The 19,042-nt window shown below is 52.3% G+C and overlaps 1 protein-coding gene across 8 annotated transcripts; it reads right to left on the bottom strand.

Moving 5' to 3' along the window:
* Window positions 1–658: 658 nt before the first annotated feature.
* TAOK2 (TAO kinase 2) lies at window positions 659–19,010 on the bottom strand. 8 transcript variants are annotated; one of them, XM_038539862.1, is made up of 19 exons: window positions 18,220–19,006; window positions 14,999–15,165; window positions 14,740–14,811; window positions 14,534–14,635; window positions 13,973–14,018; window positions 13,745–13,841; window positions 13,480–13,593; window positions 13,290–13,381; window positions 11,166–11,259; window positions 10,983–11,064; window positions 10,009–10,176; window positions 9,581–9,859; window positions 9,252–9,413; window positions 7,218–7,583; window positions 6,934–7,137; window positions 6,454–6,693; window positions 3,133–3,345; window positions 2,007–2,189; window positions 659–1,915 (listed from the first exon to the last, which is right to left on the bottom strand). In XM_038539862.1, exons 2-19 carry the CDS (start codon window positions 15,128–15,130, stop codon window positions 1,394–1,396), a joined length of 3,168 nt encoding a protein of 1,055 aa, XP_038395790.1. In that variant the 5' UTR covers window positions 15,131–15,165; window positions 18,220–19,006; the 3' UTR covers window positions 659–1,393. The 8 variants fall into 8 exon arrangements, 7 of the variants coding, with proteins under 7 accessions (XP_038395790.1, XP_038395791.1, XP_038395793.1 ...); XM_038539863.1 differs by having other exon boundaries at window positions 9,581–9,841; XM_038539865.1 differs by lacking the exon at window positions 659–1,915 and adding an exon at window positions 2,327–2,434 and having other exon boundaries at window positions 2,047–2,189.
* Window positions 19,011–19,042: the final 32 nt, after the last annotated feature.

The raw sequence follows: 19,042 nt of genomic DNA, 5'->3' as shown, positions 1-19,042 counted from the left end.
ACCCAGCCTCCAGCCCCTGCCATCCAGTCTGCCACTAGGTTCTATCAGAGAAGAGTGTGGCTCCTACCCACTTCCTTTCACCCTGACCAGCAGGGTTCATCATCATCCTTTTAAGCTGTGTTATAACCTGATGCCTAGCTGGGAGGAGGGTGTGAATAACTGGCCTTAAGAAAAATGTGAAAAACAATGAAATAACTTGGGGACAGCTGGTGTTTACGTCTTCTTTCTCTCCCCTTCTGGAAACAGCCACTTAGTCCCTGGGCCAATTCTTTCGCCTTAAAGGGGTGGGTACAGGTTGTAGACCTGACCAATCCAAGTACCCCAGGCCTCTGGCTTCAGACTGAGCCAATGAAGTCACTTTAGGACTTTGCTGGCATTCTTGCTGTTGAGGCTGCTGCTAAGATGTAGGCTTAGAGCTGCCAGGAGCCTATGTGTGAGGTGAACCTTCTGAAAATGTTTGAAGTCAAAGCAAAGGGAAGTAGAGGCCAAAAACCTGATGAATTCCTTTAAAGTTTTGGATCCAGTCATGCTCAAAGTCCTTAAAATCATTGAAATTTTTAGTTACACAGCCCAATACTCTTTTTAAACACAAGTAACACTATCACTGCCCACCAAGAATCCTTAATACAAACCTTAGACAGAAAGGGTGAGTCCTAGAGTCTGTTAGAATAACCAACAGTTTATTAAAAGCTTGCTGTGGGGCTCTGTGCCAACCCCGTAGCTGGGAGGGGCTCCCATGACTGCCCCCAGGCCTGAGAGCAGCCCCTTCCAAGGTCCTTCCCTTGTTCCCCTGCCCCAGCTCTGATCTCAATTAAAAAAAAAAAAAAAAAAAAAAGGTAAAGGACAAGACGGCACAGGACGTCAGACAGCAACGGGGGTGGGGAATGGAGAGACCAGGCAACCTGACCCCAAGACCCCATCCTAATCCTTCTTTCCTAGGAAGGCCTTTTCTTTCTGTTCTCCCCACCCCAGACCTGCTCTGCCACACCCCAGGTCTGGGGGTTCCTGGCATCCCCAGTCCACGGCCCCATTACAGGGGGTAGTATAGTTCTCTGAATATAATATATCTAGACCCACCCTTCCCCTCCCCCAGGGGACCAGATGAATATTTGACACGCACATCTCCCTCCTTTCCCGAGGCTGTGATGGAGAGAGACCCTGGCACCATGGTGGGGAGGCAGGGGCTCCTGGTCAGCCTTGAGGCACCTATGCCCAAGCTGGCCCTGGGCCACTGGCCAGCCCAAGAAGCTCATGAGATGAGGAGGTCTGAGGGGAGCTGGAGCCAACATCCTGTTCCCCACCCTCGGGTGGGCCTCAAGCTTACAGCCCTCCAGGATCAGGCTCCACCCACCCCTGCCCCTGCCCCCATTCATCTGCTCATCCACCCTACACTTCAGGAATAGAAGTGGGAGGAACCATTGAGGATGTGGGAAGCAACACTGGTGCTCCGGCTCAGAGGCCCAGGCACTGCAGCGGCAGGTGGGCCCACGTTATCACTACCACTGCCCCCTGATGCTGCCCGCCGGAGGGGCTGAGGGCTGTTTCTTAGCAGCAGTAGGGCTCCACCACGGGGTGTCCCACTCTGTGTGGGGGGCCCCAGCCAGTTTGGGGGACCTGGAGGAGCCAGCAGAGAGGGCTGACGCCAGGCTGGTGGGGGCATGCCCGGAGGAGGAGGGCCATGGCTCCAATGTGCCCCTGATCGGGGAACAGGACGGGAGGGCCAGGCAGGGGCAGGGGGTGGAGCAGGATAGCCCTGGGCAGCAGCCTCGGCTGGGATGCCCCCCAGAGCCATACTGGAGAAGCCCAGCCTCATGCTCTCAGCATCGAAAGCCTCGATCTCACGGGCCTGCCGCTCGAGCAAACTCCGGATTCGCTCGGAGCGCCCTGTCTGCAAGGCCAGCAGCTCCTCTTCCACCTGGGACACCCAGAAGAGAAGTTAGCATGTCCAGGGCAGGAAGTGGGGAGCCTGCCCTCCCCAGTGCATCCCAGCGTCAGAACCCCCTTACCCGCTGCTCTAGCAGTGCCCGCCTCAGAGCCACCCTCTGCTCCAGTTCCCGCAGCTCCCGCTCATGCTGACTCTCTGTGCGGATCTTGATCTTGCTCTGGTAGGCATTGAGCAGCTCCAGCTCCTGTTGAAGCTGCTGCCGAAGAGCCTGGAATTCCGCCTCCTGGGTCTCATCAAGCCGCAGCTGGCAAACGGGAAGAACTAATTTTAGGGGCCTCCTCCCCCATCCCCACAATCCTCCCCTGCCCCAGGTAGGCCTGGGCCCTAAGGTTTCAAGAAGCAGCCAGTCTCAACATCTATCAAAATGAAAGGTCGTCATACCCTGTGACACAGCAATTACACTTCCAGGAATTTATCCCCCAGGTATACTTGCACATGTGCTCGAAGGTGTTCACTGAAGCGTTGTAATAGCAAAATACTGGAAACAACCTAAATGTCCACCAATAAGGGATGGGTTAAATAAATTATGGTACATCCATACCATGGAAAATTTTACGCTGTTTCAAAAATGAGACAGGTGTACTGACATGGAAAGATGTCCAAGAAATATTAGGTGGAAAAAGAACAGTATGTATAATACAAATCTATTTCTGTTCAAAATTTTATGTAAATTTCCAAATGCACATAGAATGAAAATCTAAAATATAATTACCGAGTTACCTCTGAGAGGTCGGATTGGGTGAGAGAATGGCAACAAATAGGGGCACTTTGACTTTTTACACTATATGTATTTTTTAGTTGGCCCATTCCCGTGTTGTAGTGTGATCACTCTCAGAGCATCAATCTTCAAAATCCTCCAGAAGTCTGAGTAAATTGGCCCGAGGGCCACAATCATTCTGATTTGCTCTCTGTTAACACATTAAACTAACTCAGGCCCAGGAAAATATTATAGCCACTTTCCATGGTGGTTCTTGGTAGTCAGGCTGGCTTTGTCAAGACCTTAAGAAAATACTTCAGAGACAATAAAACCATGGCAGAGAATACTAACAGTGGGAGAGTATCCAAGATTCCCCCAAGAATAAGAGCCCCGTCTTTGCCCACACTACCCCATTCCCACTCTCCATAAGTAAGCCAGGCATACAGACGCCAACCTCCACCACGCTCCCTCCCGGGACCCCAGGCCTCACCGCCTGCGAGCTGAGCATCTCTGAGATGGACTGGTCGTACTGCTCAGCTAGGATCGCCAGCTTGCGGGTCTGCTCTTCCTTGAGCCGCTTAAGGAGGCTCTTGTGCTGAGCTTTTGGTGTGGTCTCCAGCAAGTGTGCCCGCAGGGCCTTGTACTGCCGAGTCTGGATCTTACACGTCTCCTGGAACTGCTTCTTGATCTGCAGCTCCTTAGACTATGCAGTGGACGGACCAAGGGGAGATGGGGGCAAGGGAGAGGAGGAGCAGGAGGAACAACCAGGGAGAGGGGGAGAAGAGAGAGAGAGAAGAGGAGACAGAAGCAGAGACAGGGAGAGGGAGAGAAACAGAAAACATGTTAGACAGAGGGGGCGGGGGGAGCTGTATACAGACAGACATGGAAAGATGGGATTGTGTTGAGAGAGATCAGGAAGATTCTCAATGGGCAAGAGATACAGGGTAAACAAGACAGGTTCCAAGAGCATGTTCAAAGTTGGGTAGACAACTCACAAGAAACAGCAGGAGAGTTCATGGACAGGGAACTGAAAATCTTTAGGGTACTGAGTGCACATGAGCAGCTCTGACCATGCAAAGAGGGAGTAAATACAACCCAGAGACAGAGCCAAGTGAGCAAAGACTGTGCATGGGACTGAGAAAACCGAGTCACATAACACACCCATGGAAGAGAGCAACACAGCTAAGGAAAGACAGAGGAAGTCCCAGGTTCAGCACCTCGGGGTGGGAGGGAGGGAAGGAGGATAAGCTCCGAGCAGAGAAGTGGATAAGGGGTAGCCCCATCTCGGGTCACGTCAGGGAAAGGGGCAAAGGAAGTGGCCGGAAAGGGCCTGACAAGTTCAATGGGCCAGCAGCTGCTACCCTGACCAGATCTCCACCTTCTAGCCCGGCCCCTCATGTACTCAGCTCCCACTCCAGGCCCACAACCACTCCCATTTCCATGGTCCCCCAAAACTCACCACCCCCTACAGTGGAGGGTTTGCAGTCCCATCCCAAGCCCTCTAGGGTAAAACCTAATGCCAGGAGAGAAATTCAGCTCCCAGACAGAAGGGAACCACATAGGGAATGGGTTGGGAGAAAAAGCAGGGTATGAGGGCAAAAGGACCCAGAACCTAAGGACTCTCTGGAAAGAATCCACCAATCAAGGAATTCTGGGACCAAGAAGTTCCTGTGGAAGCTCAACAGGGGCTGAGACCTCCCAGCTGGTGGTGGTCATGGCGCAATGAAGCTATGAAGGCAGAGAGGATGAGGCTGAAGAGTGAAAGGGATTAAGATAACGTAGATGGGGGTGAAGAGGTCATGGAACTGGGGGCCAAGGGTCCAGATTGGGGGCATACCCGGGAGGCTAGGCGGCAGGACAAAGCAGACAGAGGCAGCCTGGGCCAAAGGTACAGTTCCGCTCAGATATTTTATTTATGTTTGTCTTTTTCTTTTTTTTTTTTTTTTTTTTTTGGTGGGGGAAAGGGGACAGGTTGGAAGGGAGACAGAAAAACAAAATCAAAGAGAGAAAAAAAAAACATGACTTCCCACCCACGGCCACCCCTGGCCCCAGGCCTGAGTTGATGAGGGTGAGGATGAGCACACACACAGCGGGAGAACAGCAATAATTTAGGGTGGGAGAGGAGTGTCAGGAGAACACAAAGTGTAACTTCTGGACTCCATGATGGAGGAGGCTGCCTGTCTAGAGGTCCAAAGGACTGGGGTATGGTGGTGAAGTATACTAAGGAAGGAGGGGTGAGAGGGAGGAGAGGATTGGGACTGGAGAAACCTTACTGAGTAGTGGGAGATAAAGTGCTCAATGCTCTAGATTCAGGCTGAGGAGGAGCTAGAGTTGGTTACCTCCAGGGAGGCAGGGCCCGGGACTGGCGGGTTCGGGATCGCCGCCCAGCTAGAGTTTCAGGCGCTGGCTGGCGAGAGGCAGGGGGTCCTAGCCGGCGCTGGCTGCGTGGCAGCAGCCGGGGGATACGGCTGGGCCTTTCACCCCGGAGCAGGCCCCAGCTGGCCAGTGTGTGGATGGCCCATGGGGGCAAGTGGGAGGCTAAACCCTGGCTGGCCCGTGCCAGGCGCCAGTTCCAGCCCTTGCACAAGGTCCAAAACCTCGACAACAGGACTAGTGGGTGACGGGCAGTGCGGGGATTACCCCGCCGGGGCCCAGGGATAGGCAGACGGCTGCGGAAACCATCCTTATTGGTTTTGGGGTAGAGTGCAAACAGGCCCCGGTCCCCCACAGCCCCACAGCCCTGTAGGGCACGAAAGGCCATGGGTGACAGGCGCAGCAGAGCCCGCAACCAGAGTCGAGAGATACCCCGGCGCATCCGGGGGCCCTGCTCCCGCACCCAATTGCCCCCAGCTGCGAGAGCTGCCAGAGGTAGAGCCAGGCCTGGCCAGGCTAGTAGCCAGGCGGCCCCAAGGCCCAGAGGAACTCCCATAAGGCCACGGCGCCAACTCAGACCCAGGACAGCCCCCAGTGCGGTGCCCTGGGCCAGGAGTAGGAACAGACTGGGGGGCAGGTGCAGAGCTGTACAAAGAAGTAGATAGGAGGCCCCCAGGCCCACCAGCCCCACCTCAAGGGCCAGCAGTGCTGCCTGCAGGCCACCCCCACCCTGGGCTGCCAGCAGTGGGAGCAGCAGCAGAAGTAGTAGGGGCAGGAGGCCAGAGGAGGATCCTACTGCAAAGGAAAGGCCGGCCAAGAGACCATGGGACAGAAGTCCAGGGAGCTGGCTAGCAGGGCCGTGCCTCAGATGTGTTGGAGGGGGCTCAGGGGGGATGTCTGGTGAGGGACAGCCATCTCCAGGATCCCTTGGGGTCCTAATCGGAGCACCCTCTTCCTCCTCCTCCTCCTCCTCAGGGACTGGGGTCAATGCTGGGCCTGGGATCCAGCCAAGCTCAAATTCCTCATCCAGGAGGCTCCCATCCTCCTTTCCCCATAACCTCCACTCCTCGGCTGCCTCCTGGCCTATAATGCTCCTCTCCTGGGGTGCCGGGGACGGGGCTCTAAGTTCTTCTATCTCCCCCTCAGGCAGACCCCATACTTCCTCATCAACCAAGCTCCTATGTTTTTGTGGACTGGGACTAGGGGTTCCTGATTCTTCCCCCAATATCCTCTGTTCCTCTGGCTCCAAGGTGGCCCCTTCCTTTCCCAGAATCCTCTCTGGAACTGCTTCCTCCTCCTCTCCCAGAATTCTTTGGTTCAGGACTGCCTCCTGGCCAGATGAGCAAGGCTGCTCTTCTCTAGGGGTGCCTGTGCTGGGTGGTCCCAGAGCCCCAGGAATGGGGAGCGGGAGGCCCGGGGGATGCTGGCCTGCACGTACTTTGAGGCTCTTGGGCTGCTGGCGAACCTGGGCCGCATGCTTCTGCCGCAACTCTTGCTCACGCCGCTTGTTGTACTCCAGCTGGTTGCCCAGCTCCGTCTGGTGCTGCAGGCGGGTGAGCTCCGCCCGTGTGCGCTGGACGGCCTGGAGCTGCCGTAGCTCTAGCTCCCGCGTGGCCTCATGCTGCCGTAGCAGCAACGCACACTCCAAGTCCTTCTGGGTCTGCTTCTTGTTCAAATCCTGAGGCAGAAGGGAGGCAGGGCCCCGAGCCTGGTCAGGAAGCCTTGTTGGTGTCAAGAGAACCCCAGGACTCCTTGGCAGAGGGAGCCGAGTGGTTTAAGGGAGTCCAGCTTCTGACTGGCCTGGCAACATAAGCCTAGGGAGCTATAGCAGGGTCTGACAGGCACAAGGAAATAAGAGGTGTGGAAGAGAAGCCAAGCCATAACACGAAAGAGGGCAAAGGGGGATAGAGTGGCTTACTTCCCGCAGCAGGTCCTGGTCCAGGCTGTGACGAGCCAGCAGCATCTTGCGCTTATACTGGCGACACTGAAGCTCAAAGTACTGGCGCTGCCGCCGTAGCAGCCCTGCCTCCTCCTCCGCCTGGCACTGCTGGAGCTGCTCCTTCTGCCGCAGAAGCCATTCAGCCTTCTCCCGCTTGGGTGTGCTGGGGTTCTCCTGAAGCTCCTGGGCAAGGCAGTGGGAAGGGCAGGGAGTCAGGGCGCCTCGCCCACCAGGCCCTACCCACTGCTGCAGCCCCATCCCACCTCTTTTAGCTGCTCCTTCCGAAGTTTGTAGGTTCGCTTCTGTGCCTCAAGGAGGGCGGCCAGCTCCTTCTTCTGCTGCCCAAGGATATGCTGCTGGAACTTACGCTCCTCAGCCTGGGCAGCTCGAGCCTCCTTCTCACCGATGGCCTGATGCCGACGGGACAGTTTTTCTGCCTCGGCCCCAAAGCCAGCCCGCTGGGCTTCAAGCTCCCGCTGCAGCCTTGCGCTGTGCTCCTCACGTTCACCCCTCAGCCTCGACTCCAAGGCCAGCAGCTGTTTCTGATGCTGTCGTCGCATCCGCTTATAGCCGCTCAGCTGCTCTCGTAGCGCTGAGTCCTGCTCATGCTCTTGGATCTGGCGGCTGACCTGGAACAGGAGAGAGGATGAGAAGTGGGACTCAGCCCTGCCCCATTTCATTAGCACACACGATTGTCATGCTCTATTGGAGAACATGTGTTTCAGACTCATGGGTTTATTTATTTTTTCAAAAAAGATTTTTATTTATTTATTCATCACACACACACACACACACACACACACACACACACACACACACAGAGGCAGAGAGAGAAGCAGGCTCTATGCAGAGAGCCCAACGTGGGACTCGATCCCGGGTCTCCAGGATCACACCCTGGGCTGAAAGCGGCGCTAAACCGCTGAGCCACCCTGGCTGCCCAGACTCGGGTTTAATTCGCATTTGCTGCTTTCCTCACATATGGCCCCTCTGAGTCTGTCACCTCCCCGGGATGATGGAGATACAGTCTACTTCACAGATTGGTGAGACCCGCACAGGGCCCAGCACAAAAGTGTAAACAATTCAAATTAATTCAAAATCAGACATACCTGGGCCCAACTCCCAGCTCGGTCACTTACTAACCATGTGACCTCAAGCAAATTCACAACACGAACCCTCAGTTCCCTCATCTACTAAATGGGGCAATAATACCTTTTTGTAAGAAGCTGTGGAGATTAAATGTGATAGAGATGTAATAGTATTTAAAACACTCTGACCTAACAAGTATTGGCTTCCTCTCCTTTTAGTAAACACTAAGGACTCATTCATTACATAGAGGGTATAGAGCTGGGCCATGAGATGTTGGGATTATCAAGAACACTGGGCCTGGATGTCCCCATCTGAGGTTTGGAACTCAGGCCCCATTGTCAAATGGGCATTAATTCCAACTAGTCCAGGTGGCCAAGTCCCTGGAAGTCACAGACCTTTTTGCACAGCACCACAAAGCACTAAGCATTACAGGATCTAAAGAGCTGTCCTAGCACAATAGTCAACCATAAGCATTAGCCTTAAGAACATATTAGACCAACCAACAGCCTCTAAGAAAATAGATGTTGATGCTTGCAGCTAAGCAAATATATAATCTAAGTGTTTATTAGAAGTATAGATGAAAAACTATGCTTTATGAAAAGCTTATCCATCTTTTCCTGGAAATGGAGAAAAACATCACAACTTAATTTTAGGAGGAACAAGGTCCTGCTTAATTTGAGAACCACCAAAGGTGCCTGAACAAGCAGCACGTCTGAGTCATAACTGCCTCATATCTCTCAAATGGGCATGTATCCTCTCTTTCCAGAGGAGTCAGAAGGCTGAGATATAGATATGGGTATGGGCCTGAGAGCTAATCAATGGTAGGGGGCAGACACTGGCCACCATTACTTGCCTTCCAGGGATATAAAATCCAGCACGCCTATCATCATGCCATTTAGAAACATCACAGCACAGGGATGTGAAGCACCTGGCTGGCCAGGAGCCTCAGAAAGGCATCCCAGAACATGCTACTTAAGCATGTATGAAATGGAATGAGAGTTTACACCAAGCTAGGAATACCCACATTGGGCAATATGACCAAAACAGTCTGTTGGGAGAAGAGAGTGGGAAGGATTGAGGAGAGAAAATGGTGAGACAGCAACAGAAAGTGAAGGTGGAATCTCAACTTAATCCAGTGCCACGGAGGGTGGGGGTGGGGGATCATCTCAGGAGTTTAGGGCATCAGGCTCAGGGAAAATGGCTGCACTTACCAGGGAGGCAGTACGGATGGTGGCAAAGTGGTCCCGGTTGCGGCAGTAGGCCCGGCGGCGGGCAGAAGATGTGGTAGAGGTGGGAGCCGGGGCTGCTGGAGGCTGCAGAGGGCCTGGGGTCATCTCTGGCTGGTAGGGGTCATCATACAGGTTGTCAGAACCCTAGAGGAAGGGAAGGTGAAAGGAATGCCCAAGGTTCAGAAGTCACTGGGCCCAAAGGGAGTTCCCTGGAGACCCAACCAGACCTAGAGGAGGAGCAATCACTCTTGGGAGGGAGAGCTGGGGGTCAGCTTCATCACTGTCAGGCCTACTGAGGGTGAGATACATACCGGCAGTCGGTGGATGATGGAACTATGGGAAGTGACCGTGTGCTCCCCCTCCTGCATCATGGCCATCTCTCGGGCTTCGGGCCCTTCCTCTTCTTCTTCTTCCTCTTCTTCCTCCTCTTCCTCCTCCTCATTGTCTGAGGCATCTGCTAGGCTGTTGACTGAACTGCTTTGACTGGAGGCGCTGATGGACATGCTGGGCACTGAGTGGCTACTCTCTAGGCTGGTCAGTGTCCCAGCTCGGTGCATGTAGGGCTCAGCCTCCTGTGGACAGGGTGCAGGCTGTTGGGCAGGGAAGGACAAGGGGTGTGTATTTGGAGGTAGCACAGGGAGACAGAGGGTAGGAAGAGGGATAGGGAAGGTGAGCCAAACAGTTGCTAGGAGGCAAGAGCAACAGTGGTACAAAAGGGTGGCATGCTAAGCTGGGTCACCTCCTCTTCCTCTGGGGCCTCAGCACCAGGGCCATTGGGTGCCTCTTGGAACAGTATTTTCTTCATCTTTCGGTACTGCAGGTTGTCTAGCTCTCGCACAGCATCCTTGGTCCTCTGGATTAGGTCCATGATGACTGTGGGTGGCCGCTCCCGGAGCACAAAGCGGTGCTGAGGGGAGAGAATGCTGAGGCCTGCTGCCAAGCACCTCACCCCTGCATGTCCCATGGACCCTGGAGTTCCCTCTACCCTGAGATACTTCCCTGGGGCCCATGCCCACTAGGAGCTAATGCTGGTTTTGTCCTAACCCTTGCTCCCACATTAACTTTCACCACCCAATCACTACTCCCCAGCCAGGCTCCTGTTCCTCCAGGCACAGTTGACAGGCAAGAACAGTCAAGAGATCTGGATTGTAGTCCAGGTCCTCCATCAAAGTGCTGTGTGCTCCTGGACACGTCATGAGGCCTCTCAGGACCTCATAAAGTATCCCACAATTATAAAACAAGGAGATCAAATTAGACTGTCTACATCAATTCCCAACTCATTTGGCTCCCATGGATCTATGAAGGGAATGCAGGCCCCTCTACTCTCCCCTTTGAGAACTCAAAACACACCTAAGGGAAATCATACATTTACCCATGACAAGGCTACACAGGCTTTTGGCTTGAATTACATCAGATCAGTGTGGTAACCCTGGTTATCGCACGCAGACCAGAAGCTCTGGCTGGCAATTATATACATCTTTGATTAATAAAAGATGGGAAAACAAATGATTACTTAATAAATAAATAAAGGCAGTCTAGTAGACAAAATCTTGCAAAACACAGGGAGTCCACTGGGCACTGGGAAGGGGGGTGGGAATTCATAAATGAAGTTCTTGGTGGAGAAAGAATTGGGAATCACTAATTTCACTGAGGGGTTTTTGTGGTTCTAACAGGCAACAATTCTAGGAGAATACTAGGCCAGTGAGCCCTTACCTTCAGAAGAACCTCTGAGGTTGGTCTATCTTGAGGGATTTTCTGAAGACAGGAGTCAACAAAATTCCGGAAGTACTCAGACCTAGAAGTCATGGGAGGAAAAGGGAGGAGTGGGGAGGGTATGAGCCAGACACCCTTACCCTATATAGCCTAACCCCTGGGCCCTGGAATCCCGGTCCTCACCAGTGTCCTGACTGGAGCACGGGGGACTCGTTCTGTGCAATGTGGTATAAGGCACTCATCGCATTCATGTTAAACAGCGGTGGTTTCCGTTCCGCTACAGAAAAAAGTCAATAGGGAGAAGGTGAGAGGGGGAAGGTGGGCAGAGGAGGCTGGAATGGAAATCAAGATTTGGGTCCACATTCCAGCTCCCTGACTTCCTCATTGCAAGACTCTGACCAGTATTCATAATCTCAATTCATTCCCTCTGTAAAATGTAACACCCATCCTTTCCCTGGCACACGGTAGACCAGGGATCAAAGAAAACAACATATGCATGAGCACCTAAGAAGGCAGAAGAAAGCATATTCATCAGCCCACCTAACATTTATTAGGTGCCAAAAAAGAGCAAAAAACTTGCTAAGTATTATGGGGAAGGTAAAGAAAAACAAGAGACCAGGCCCTGTCCTCAAGAAACTTCCAGTCTAATAGGAAGATTACACACATCTGAACAAGTCTATCAGGTTTCCTCTATAAGGAGACAGAAAAATGGCTGGAAGCTGGCTATGCCTGCTGGGTCTTCCAGCTGGTACATGTGTAGGGGATTAGGGCAGATCTTCTGGAAAAAGGGATATTGGAGCTAGGCCTCAGATTGGAAGTTACAAACTAGAAGCTCTCTGTGGCCCAGACAAATGTCTTGTGTTGTTTATGTTTTTTGGCCTAAACAGTGATTTTTAAATTCAATTCCAACCTAACAAATTAATAATAATCTAAATTTCCAGTTTCTCCTAAAAAATTAGATCTGGTAAAAAGGAGCCAACATTCCTGCATAATGATGGGCTAGAGCTAAGCAATAGCAATCTGCAGTTTGCCATAGCCTTCTCCATACTGTTTCTCTGATATGGATTATCAGCTGCCATTTATAATTAGGATTGATGGTTTCTTCAATAGTAGAGAAATAGTTCTCTGTGTTCATGTCTCTACCAAAAACTGGGAATAAAAAGAACAGCTCTCAATTTTTCTTATACCTGGCCTACTTCACATATTTGTGCCTGGCTGTGGCCACAAATGACAAATGAAGACATGTGGAGATGGAGGGAAAGGGTGTGCCCAAATCTTGGACTTTGGGCAAAAGACACAATACAAACCAAGGCAAGAAAGTGGAAAAGTTCATGGCACACTCAAGGTGTGGTGCTCATGAAGGGGAGAGCCAACTTTTAGGAAGCAGAGCTTGGTAGGAGGAAGGGTTGGGATGGTGTCAGTCTTGAAGGCAGTGGGGAGCACTAATGGCTTTGAGGAAGGAAGCAAAGTAACAGCATCCAGCTAGGGCAGATCTCTCTGACATAAGAGAGTCTGGAGGAAAGAAGAAACTAGTGGGATAGGACAAATTACTGCAGGAAGTTGTTGTTAAGAGGAGCTAAAGGCATCTCTTTCTTGGGCAACTATCTACCTGGCACTATGTTGAAGGCTTTACAAACATTACCTCACAAATAGTTGTTTCAGTAGTGTAAGCCGGCAGACACGAGAACCTTGACAGGGTTCCAAGGCCTCATGAACTCACTTCAGCCTAACTCTCTGGCCTTCTCACTCACTGCATTTTACATGTCATTACCTGCAATATTTCAAACAACTGAAGCTAGTATCAGCTCCCCATGCCTGCTTTTCCCTATAGTCTTCAAACAGCTACTATTTGTCTTATGATTCTGCTTAGACCTCTCTGCTATAAGGAGATTGTCCTCAGCCCCTGAACTAGGTCAAGTCCCTTGTTTTATGGTTGTACTGTTCCTGTAACTTCTCCATTCGGCTTCTATCACACTGAGAGAAAACATGCCTATTTCCTCAACTAGAATGTAAGTTCCACAAGAGCAAGAACCTTGTTCACTGCTATAACCCCCCCAAATCTCCTAGCATAGCATGGGACACAGTAGGCACTCAAAAAATATGTAGAACTAGAGTAGTGAACAGGAAGAGAAGAATGCTCCAAAATCTTCAGGTCTAAGAGCTGGTAGGATTTGACAGCTGCCTGAATTGTGGATCAAGGGCAGAGTCAAAGTGGACAGGAAGCTTGAGGATGAGATGGTATAGACATGGTAAGAGAAAGAGAAATGAGAAAAAAGAGGAGGAAGGAACAGAGAATATCATCCTTACCCAGCTCGATGCAGGTTATCCCCAAGGACCAGACATCCACCTTGCCATCATACTGCCCCTCATCCATTGCCAGGATCACCTCCGGTGCCATCCTGGGAGAAAGGTCAGGAGAAAAAGGCTGATCATCCACCCACTCTGCCAACTCCTGCTCCCAACATCCTGGGTACTCTCTCCACTCACCCCTACTTACCAGTACGGGGTGCCCACAAAAGAGTTGGCAGGTGCCATGATAGATGCGGAGCCAAAATCCCCCAGCTTCACCAAGCCTGGCTCTGATAGCAAGATGTTTCCAGCCTTCACATCCCTGCCAGAGACAAAGCACAGGGATAAGGCATGCATCTGAGGAAGGGTGGACAGGGGCTTTAGCACCAAGTTTCCAAGAAGGTCATAGCCCAGCTGAATGAGGAATGATGTAGAGTGCACCCCCTCCCAGCCATCGTCAGTGCAGCTTGTACCTATGGATCATGTTGTGGGAGTGCAGATAAGCCAGGCCCTGAAGGGCCCCGTGGGTCACAGCTGCAATCTCCACCTCCTGAAGAGGCTTCTTGTGCACTGGGGAGCGAGGGAAAAACATCAAACTGAATGGAATCCAAGGGTAGGACTGGAACAAACTCCTGTGGTCCCTTCCCCTACAGTTTCTTTGCTCTTCTCCCTTCTCCCACTTGTTGGCCAGAACCACTTACCTTCTAGAAGGTCAGAAGCTGAGCCCAGGCAATACTCCATCACGAGCTAAGAAAGGGTGAAGGGTCAGAGATCAGCGTATCTGGCCACTCCTTACCCCATCTGCCTTGGGCAGGGAGCCAGAGAGCTTCTTTGCCTATCTTCCACTCAGGCACTGTCCCCCTGCCCCCCACCCCTGGAAGGCTGGTGGTGGTAAAGACAGAGGAAGGACAACTAAGAACACGAGGTAGTCATGGGAGAGTCCAGAGAGTCAGCACCACCTCTAAAAACAGCCCAAGACACCGCCACTCCCCCATCTGAATCCCTTCAAAGCCCAATACTATCTCCATTTTGTCCAGCCCATATGGCCCTTTCCAACTTCTAACAGTTTATGCCACTTCAAACTAGCCTCTCCTTTTAGATAGCCATTGCTGTTCATGGGTTTGTCTGAGGACTCAAGAAGTTGGGGGAAACTTCCTTCTTTCCAAGGTCCCTATAATGACACGTGGAATAGGGCCTGCCTAAGAGACTGGACCAGGACAAGGATGGGGGCAGGGACCAGGTCAGTCAGGATGCTAGCTCACCCAAGCCGTGTGCTCCCTCAGGTAACAGCCCCGGTACTGAATGGTATTGGGGTGCCGGAGTTTCTGCAGGAACCGCACCTCCTTGATGATGTCCTGCCACTTCTAAGAGGAGGTCAGGGGAGGAGAGGCTTACTCAGCCTGAACATTGAGACTGGGGTCCCCCACCCCCACCCTGCCCCCCACCAGTCTTGTCAAACCTGACACACCTCATTTGACTGCTTCCCACTGTAGGACATCTTCTTGATGGCCACCACCTCACTATTCCGGACATCTCGGGCCTAGAAGACCAGACCAGAAGGTGGTGAAGGCCCCTGGTGAGAACTGAGCAGCAGGAAGACTTGTTGGCCCAACAGGAGAGGGCAGGAAAGGCTGGTGTGGTACAGCAGTGTAGAGGGCTGTTTGGAGGTCCACAGCGTGAAGAATGCAGTGCCCATCCCTACCCCATTTTCCTAAGCCCCAACTCACAAAGTATACGGCTCCAAAACTGCCATGGCCAATTTCCCGGAGATCAGAGAAGAGCTTTTCAGGGTCATCCTTGAAGAAGAGCTCAGCCACATCAGGGTCCTTCAGGCTCCCGGCCCGGCCCCCAGCTGGCATGATGGCCCCTGGGGGCCCTGAGAGTGAGGTCTGACCTGCAGAATGAAAAGGGGGACCCTTAGAGCAAAGATGGGACTCTCAGAGAGAGAGGAAGGGGCCTCTCAAGTTTCTGCATTCTCCTCCCCTAGTTCCCTGATGAGGGGGAGGCACCGCCAAGGAAGGGCAGGGGGGAGATCAGAACATCAAAGCTCCAAAAAAATGAAGTTGCCCTGGCAACCAGAGCACGGGGGCCGGGTCCCTGGAGTCCCTAAAACTGCTAGGAAGACTGAGAGCTAAGCATCCTCACCACCCCCCAGCCCTCAGTAAGATCCATTTCGCTACAACCCTCACTTCTCCCAAGAATAAAAGATCCCGCCTCTCAGCCAGAACCCCAGATTCCCAAGTGTCCTGTCCCACAAGTCCCATACCCCAAATATTTCCAGGCACCTTCCTGTTCCCCTTGGCGTCAAGGCCCCCTCCTCCCTCAACCTCTCACACCCTGGAAGAGAGCAGGAAACAGCCAGGCCGGAGGCAGTGGAAATCCGGCCATTGTTAGAAGTGGGTACTGGCCCAGAAGGGCCAGAAGACTTGCTCTCAAAAAGGGCCTGGGACAGGGAGGAGACCTAGACTGGGATGGACAGGGATAGAAACTGTCTTTCAGTCTTCTCTGTGATCTGGGATGCCTTATTTGACCAGTTCAATTGCATACGCCATCACGCACAGGTACAGAGTATTTGCAGTGTACGAATAACATTTATTGAGCGTGTACAGTAAGCACCTTACATGGATCTCTCTCATTCAATCCTTACCGCAACCTTATGAAGTATTACTATTACCCCATCTTGCAGATAAAGAAGTAGGCTCAGAAAAGTTAAGTGACTTGCCCTGGTCCTCTACTGCTATGCTTTTAGAACAGCCCTGTGAGTAGGGCTAGATAGTGATCACCATTTCACAGATGAGGTGACTGAGGCATAGAAAGAAAGAAGGATTTCTCTGTGGTCAGAGAATAGGATCTTCTTTCAAGTCGGGCCAGTATGCTTATTACTATCTTAGCAGCTCACCTCAAGCTCATCACCCTCCTCCAAGAAGCCTCCCTTGACCATTCCAGCCTTTGGGGAGAGCTCCTAGAGCACCCAGACCAAAACCCAGAGAAAGCTCCTGCAGTACAAGGGAGTCAGGGACCCTGCCCCTACCCCCAGGGAATTCCAGGCCAGGCTCCTGGCTAAGCACTTGTTGGAATTTAGGCACAAAAGAGCCTTCAGCAGAGTTGGACTCCCAGGGCAGAGTTCTAGTTCTTTTAAAGCACCTAACAATTTAGCATGTAATTATATTCTGTCGTGCATTGTTTCCTGTTGTGTTGTTAATTTTGTCTCCTTAGCTCAACTGGAAGTTGGAAGGCAAGAAGTAAGCCTGACTCTCCGGTGGGCCCCCAGGGTGCAGAGGGCTCAGAATAGCCTAGGAGATTGATTGATTGCCCTCAGCCAAGCCCTCAGCAGCTCCCAAGCTGCTCAAAAACAGGCCCCTCTCTCCATTCTCATGCCAGCCACCCTGACAAGCACCCCTCACCCCACCACACACCCACACACAAAGGCAGGTGCTCACAACTTGTTAAAGCAATCTTCTTGACCTCTTTACCTGCACCCAGCCCAGAATGCCAACCCAGGACCCCATGCCACATGTAAGAGATGCCAACAAAACATCACAAGAGGCCTCTTCTTCAAATAATGAACATTTGAGCAATTATCAAGGTCTGTGCTAAATCACAGCCACCTTCTAAAATGGACAGTATCACCATTCACCAAAATGAATATCAACATTCTTCAGATGAGGAAACCCAAGTCTGTCTGTCCCTAAGCTACACCAGCAGTACACCTCAGCAGCAACATACAACAACAGGGTTTTGAGTAAGTTCCTTATACTTGGTCTTCTCTTTGGTAAAATGGATTATAGCATAGGGCTGTTTTGAGATTTTTTAAATGAGATCTCATACCTAGGAGCACTATGCAGATACTTAGCATACGGTTTTTTATCCTTCCCTGCCTCCAGGGTTACCACAAAAGGATTTAATACTTTGGGGATCATCCTACCCCAGCAGCTTGGCTTTTACTGTGAAGAGACACCACGGCTATCATTTTGTCAAAAGAGCCCTCTCAGGAACCCAGGCCAAAGAAGGGAATCAGGGTAAAGATGAAGGTCACAGTAGAGAGAAAAATCCAGGAGACAGAAGACAGGAACCAGAGCCTCCCATCAGGAAAAGCTTCTGAGTATAGCCCTCCTAAAAAGAAAGCTCTTCTCCCCCTCATTCTTAAATCTTACACCAACTCATTCTCCTCTGGATCCCTGGCCAAGAAGAGATGTCAAGAGACAAGCATGGAGCAGGGGGGCAAAACTTGATCAAGAACCTGGGTTCCTGATTCTGTCATTGTGTGACCTTGGGGAACCTCTCTGGGCCTCAATATTCTCAACTGTAAAATGGGAAGACAGCAATAAAAGAGGCCCCCACAGGATGAATGGGAGGGGGTCACATGAGAGAACAAATGTAAAGCACTTTGGAAATGACAGATCACTTGACAAATGTATGAGATTACACCATCAGCAAGAGGTTGGAAGGTAACGATATAGCTGAGGAAAATATTGCCAGGCATTCCCGAACACAAATACACACACACACTTACTTCCTTGAAAGGACAAGAAATCACTCAGACCATTCCTAAAAAACAGTAAGTTGACCCACCACGGAGATCAAAGGCAAAGGAATCAACACCCCAAAGCAATCCAGAGAAAGGTGTATAGTCATGGAGAACAGGTAGCTGTGAGGGGCAAAGTGAACCTGGGAGAAGACCAGAAGAGTGCAAACCCATCTGATTAGCTCAAGCACTCTAGGGCGTGACCCCCATGACATCAAAGACCCTGTCACCTGAGGTCCCCCATCAGACAGATATAATGAAGGAAGAGGAACAAGGTGGCAGCAGAAGGCCAGAGGCTGACCACTAGCCCACTGGGCTTCATCCTGAGGAGAGGGCCTGCCCAGGCTCGGTTCCTCAAAAACGAGCACCCTTTCTCCTTAATGCTAGACACAGGGACCCACGCCCCTGCACCCCGTGTCTCACCTGGTAGGGGTCACTATGGTGCCCCAGCGCTTCCGCCTCCTCCTGGGGTCCTCCAGCGGCTCTGCCAAGCAGGGAGAGGGGCAAGGAGACCTTTCCCCTTGCCACCTCTTCCTCGGCTTTCGCCCTTCCTGAGGGGCGGGCCCGGGAAGCCTCCCCTGGAGGGGAGGGGGTGACAACCTGATCTGACCTCGCGGTCCAGTCCTCCTCCTCCTCGAGGGCGACAATTGCTGAATCCCGGATTTCTGGTTGTGGGGTCTGAACCCCAGATATTTGAACGAAGGGAGGCTGAATTTGATATCTGAACGCGGGGGCCTGAACCCCGGATACTGGTGCACGCACGGGCCTGAACCCCAAATATTTGAAATCCTATGAAATAGAGCCCCAGGTTTAGAGAGGTTGGGACCCGGGTCCTGGATATGTGGAGTCTGAGGGGCTGATACCCGGATATTTGAGAAGCGAGGGGTCAAGCCCGGAAATTCGCGACCGAAGGGCCTGAGCCCCAGGTCTTCGGCCACCGACAGGGGGCCCACCCCGAGGACGTCCGGCCGCACGGCCCCTCTCACGCCGGGGTCCGAGGGTGACAGCCCTCACTCCCGCCCCGGCCTCCTCCCTTTTCCCTTCTCTCTCCTGAGGGCAGCTGAAAGATTGTAGCTAAGGGCGGTCCCCGCGCCTTCTCTCCCTGTCCGCTTCTCAGTCTCAGTCTCTCTCCGCACCACAGCCCCGATCTCGTCCCGGTCTCCCTCTCCCTCTTCCTCCCAATTCCAAGATGGAGACCGGGCGGGAGCGCGCAGGCGCGGTAAGGACGCCGGGCCAAAGGGGGCGG

This window comes from Canis lupus, chromosome 6 (genome assembly GCF_011100685.1).
Source record: "Canis lupus familiaris isolate Mischka breed German Shepherd chromosome 6, alternate assembly UU_Cfam_GSD_1.0, whole genome shotgun sequence".
In the NCBI taxonomy this organism is placed as follows: domain Eukaryota; kingdom Metazoa; phylum Chordata; class Mammalia; order Carnivora; family Canidae; genus Canis; species Canis lupus.
Note: the sequence above shows the minus strand (reverse complement) of the source record. Positions and strands in the feature narration are given on the sequence as shown.

What these genes read in the sequence shown, in the direction of transcription:
- TAOK2 (XM_038539859.1), bottom strand. Translation starts at nt 15,130, where the DNA reads ATGCCAGCTGGGGGCCGGGCCGGGAGCCTGAAGGACCCTGATGTGGCT. An exon ending in GTTTTGGAGCCGTATACTTT is followed by an intron (nt 14,812 to 14,998) that starts GTGAGTTGGGGC and finishes CTGGTCTTCTAG; the next exon opens with GCCCGAGATGTCCGGAATAG. An exon ending in CCTCAGAGGTTCTTCTGAAG is followed by an intron (nt 10,177 to 10,982) that starts GTAAGGGCTCAC and finishes CTCTCCCCTCAG; the next exon opens with CACCGCTTTGTGCTCCGGGA.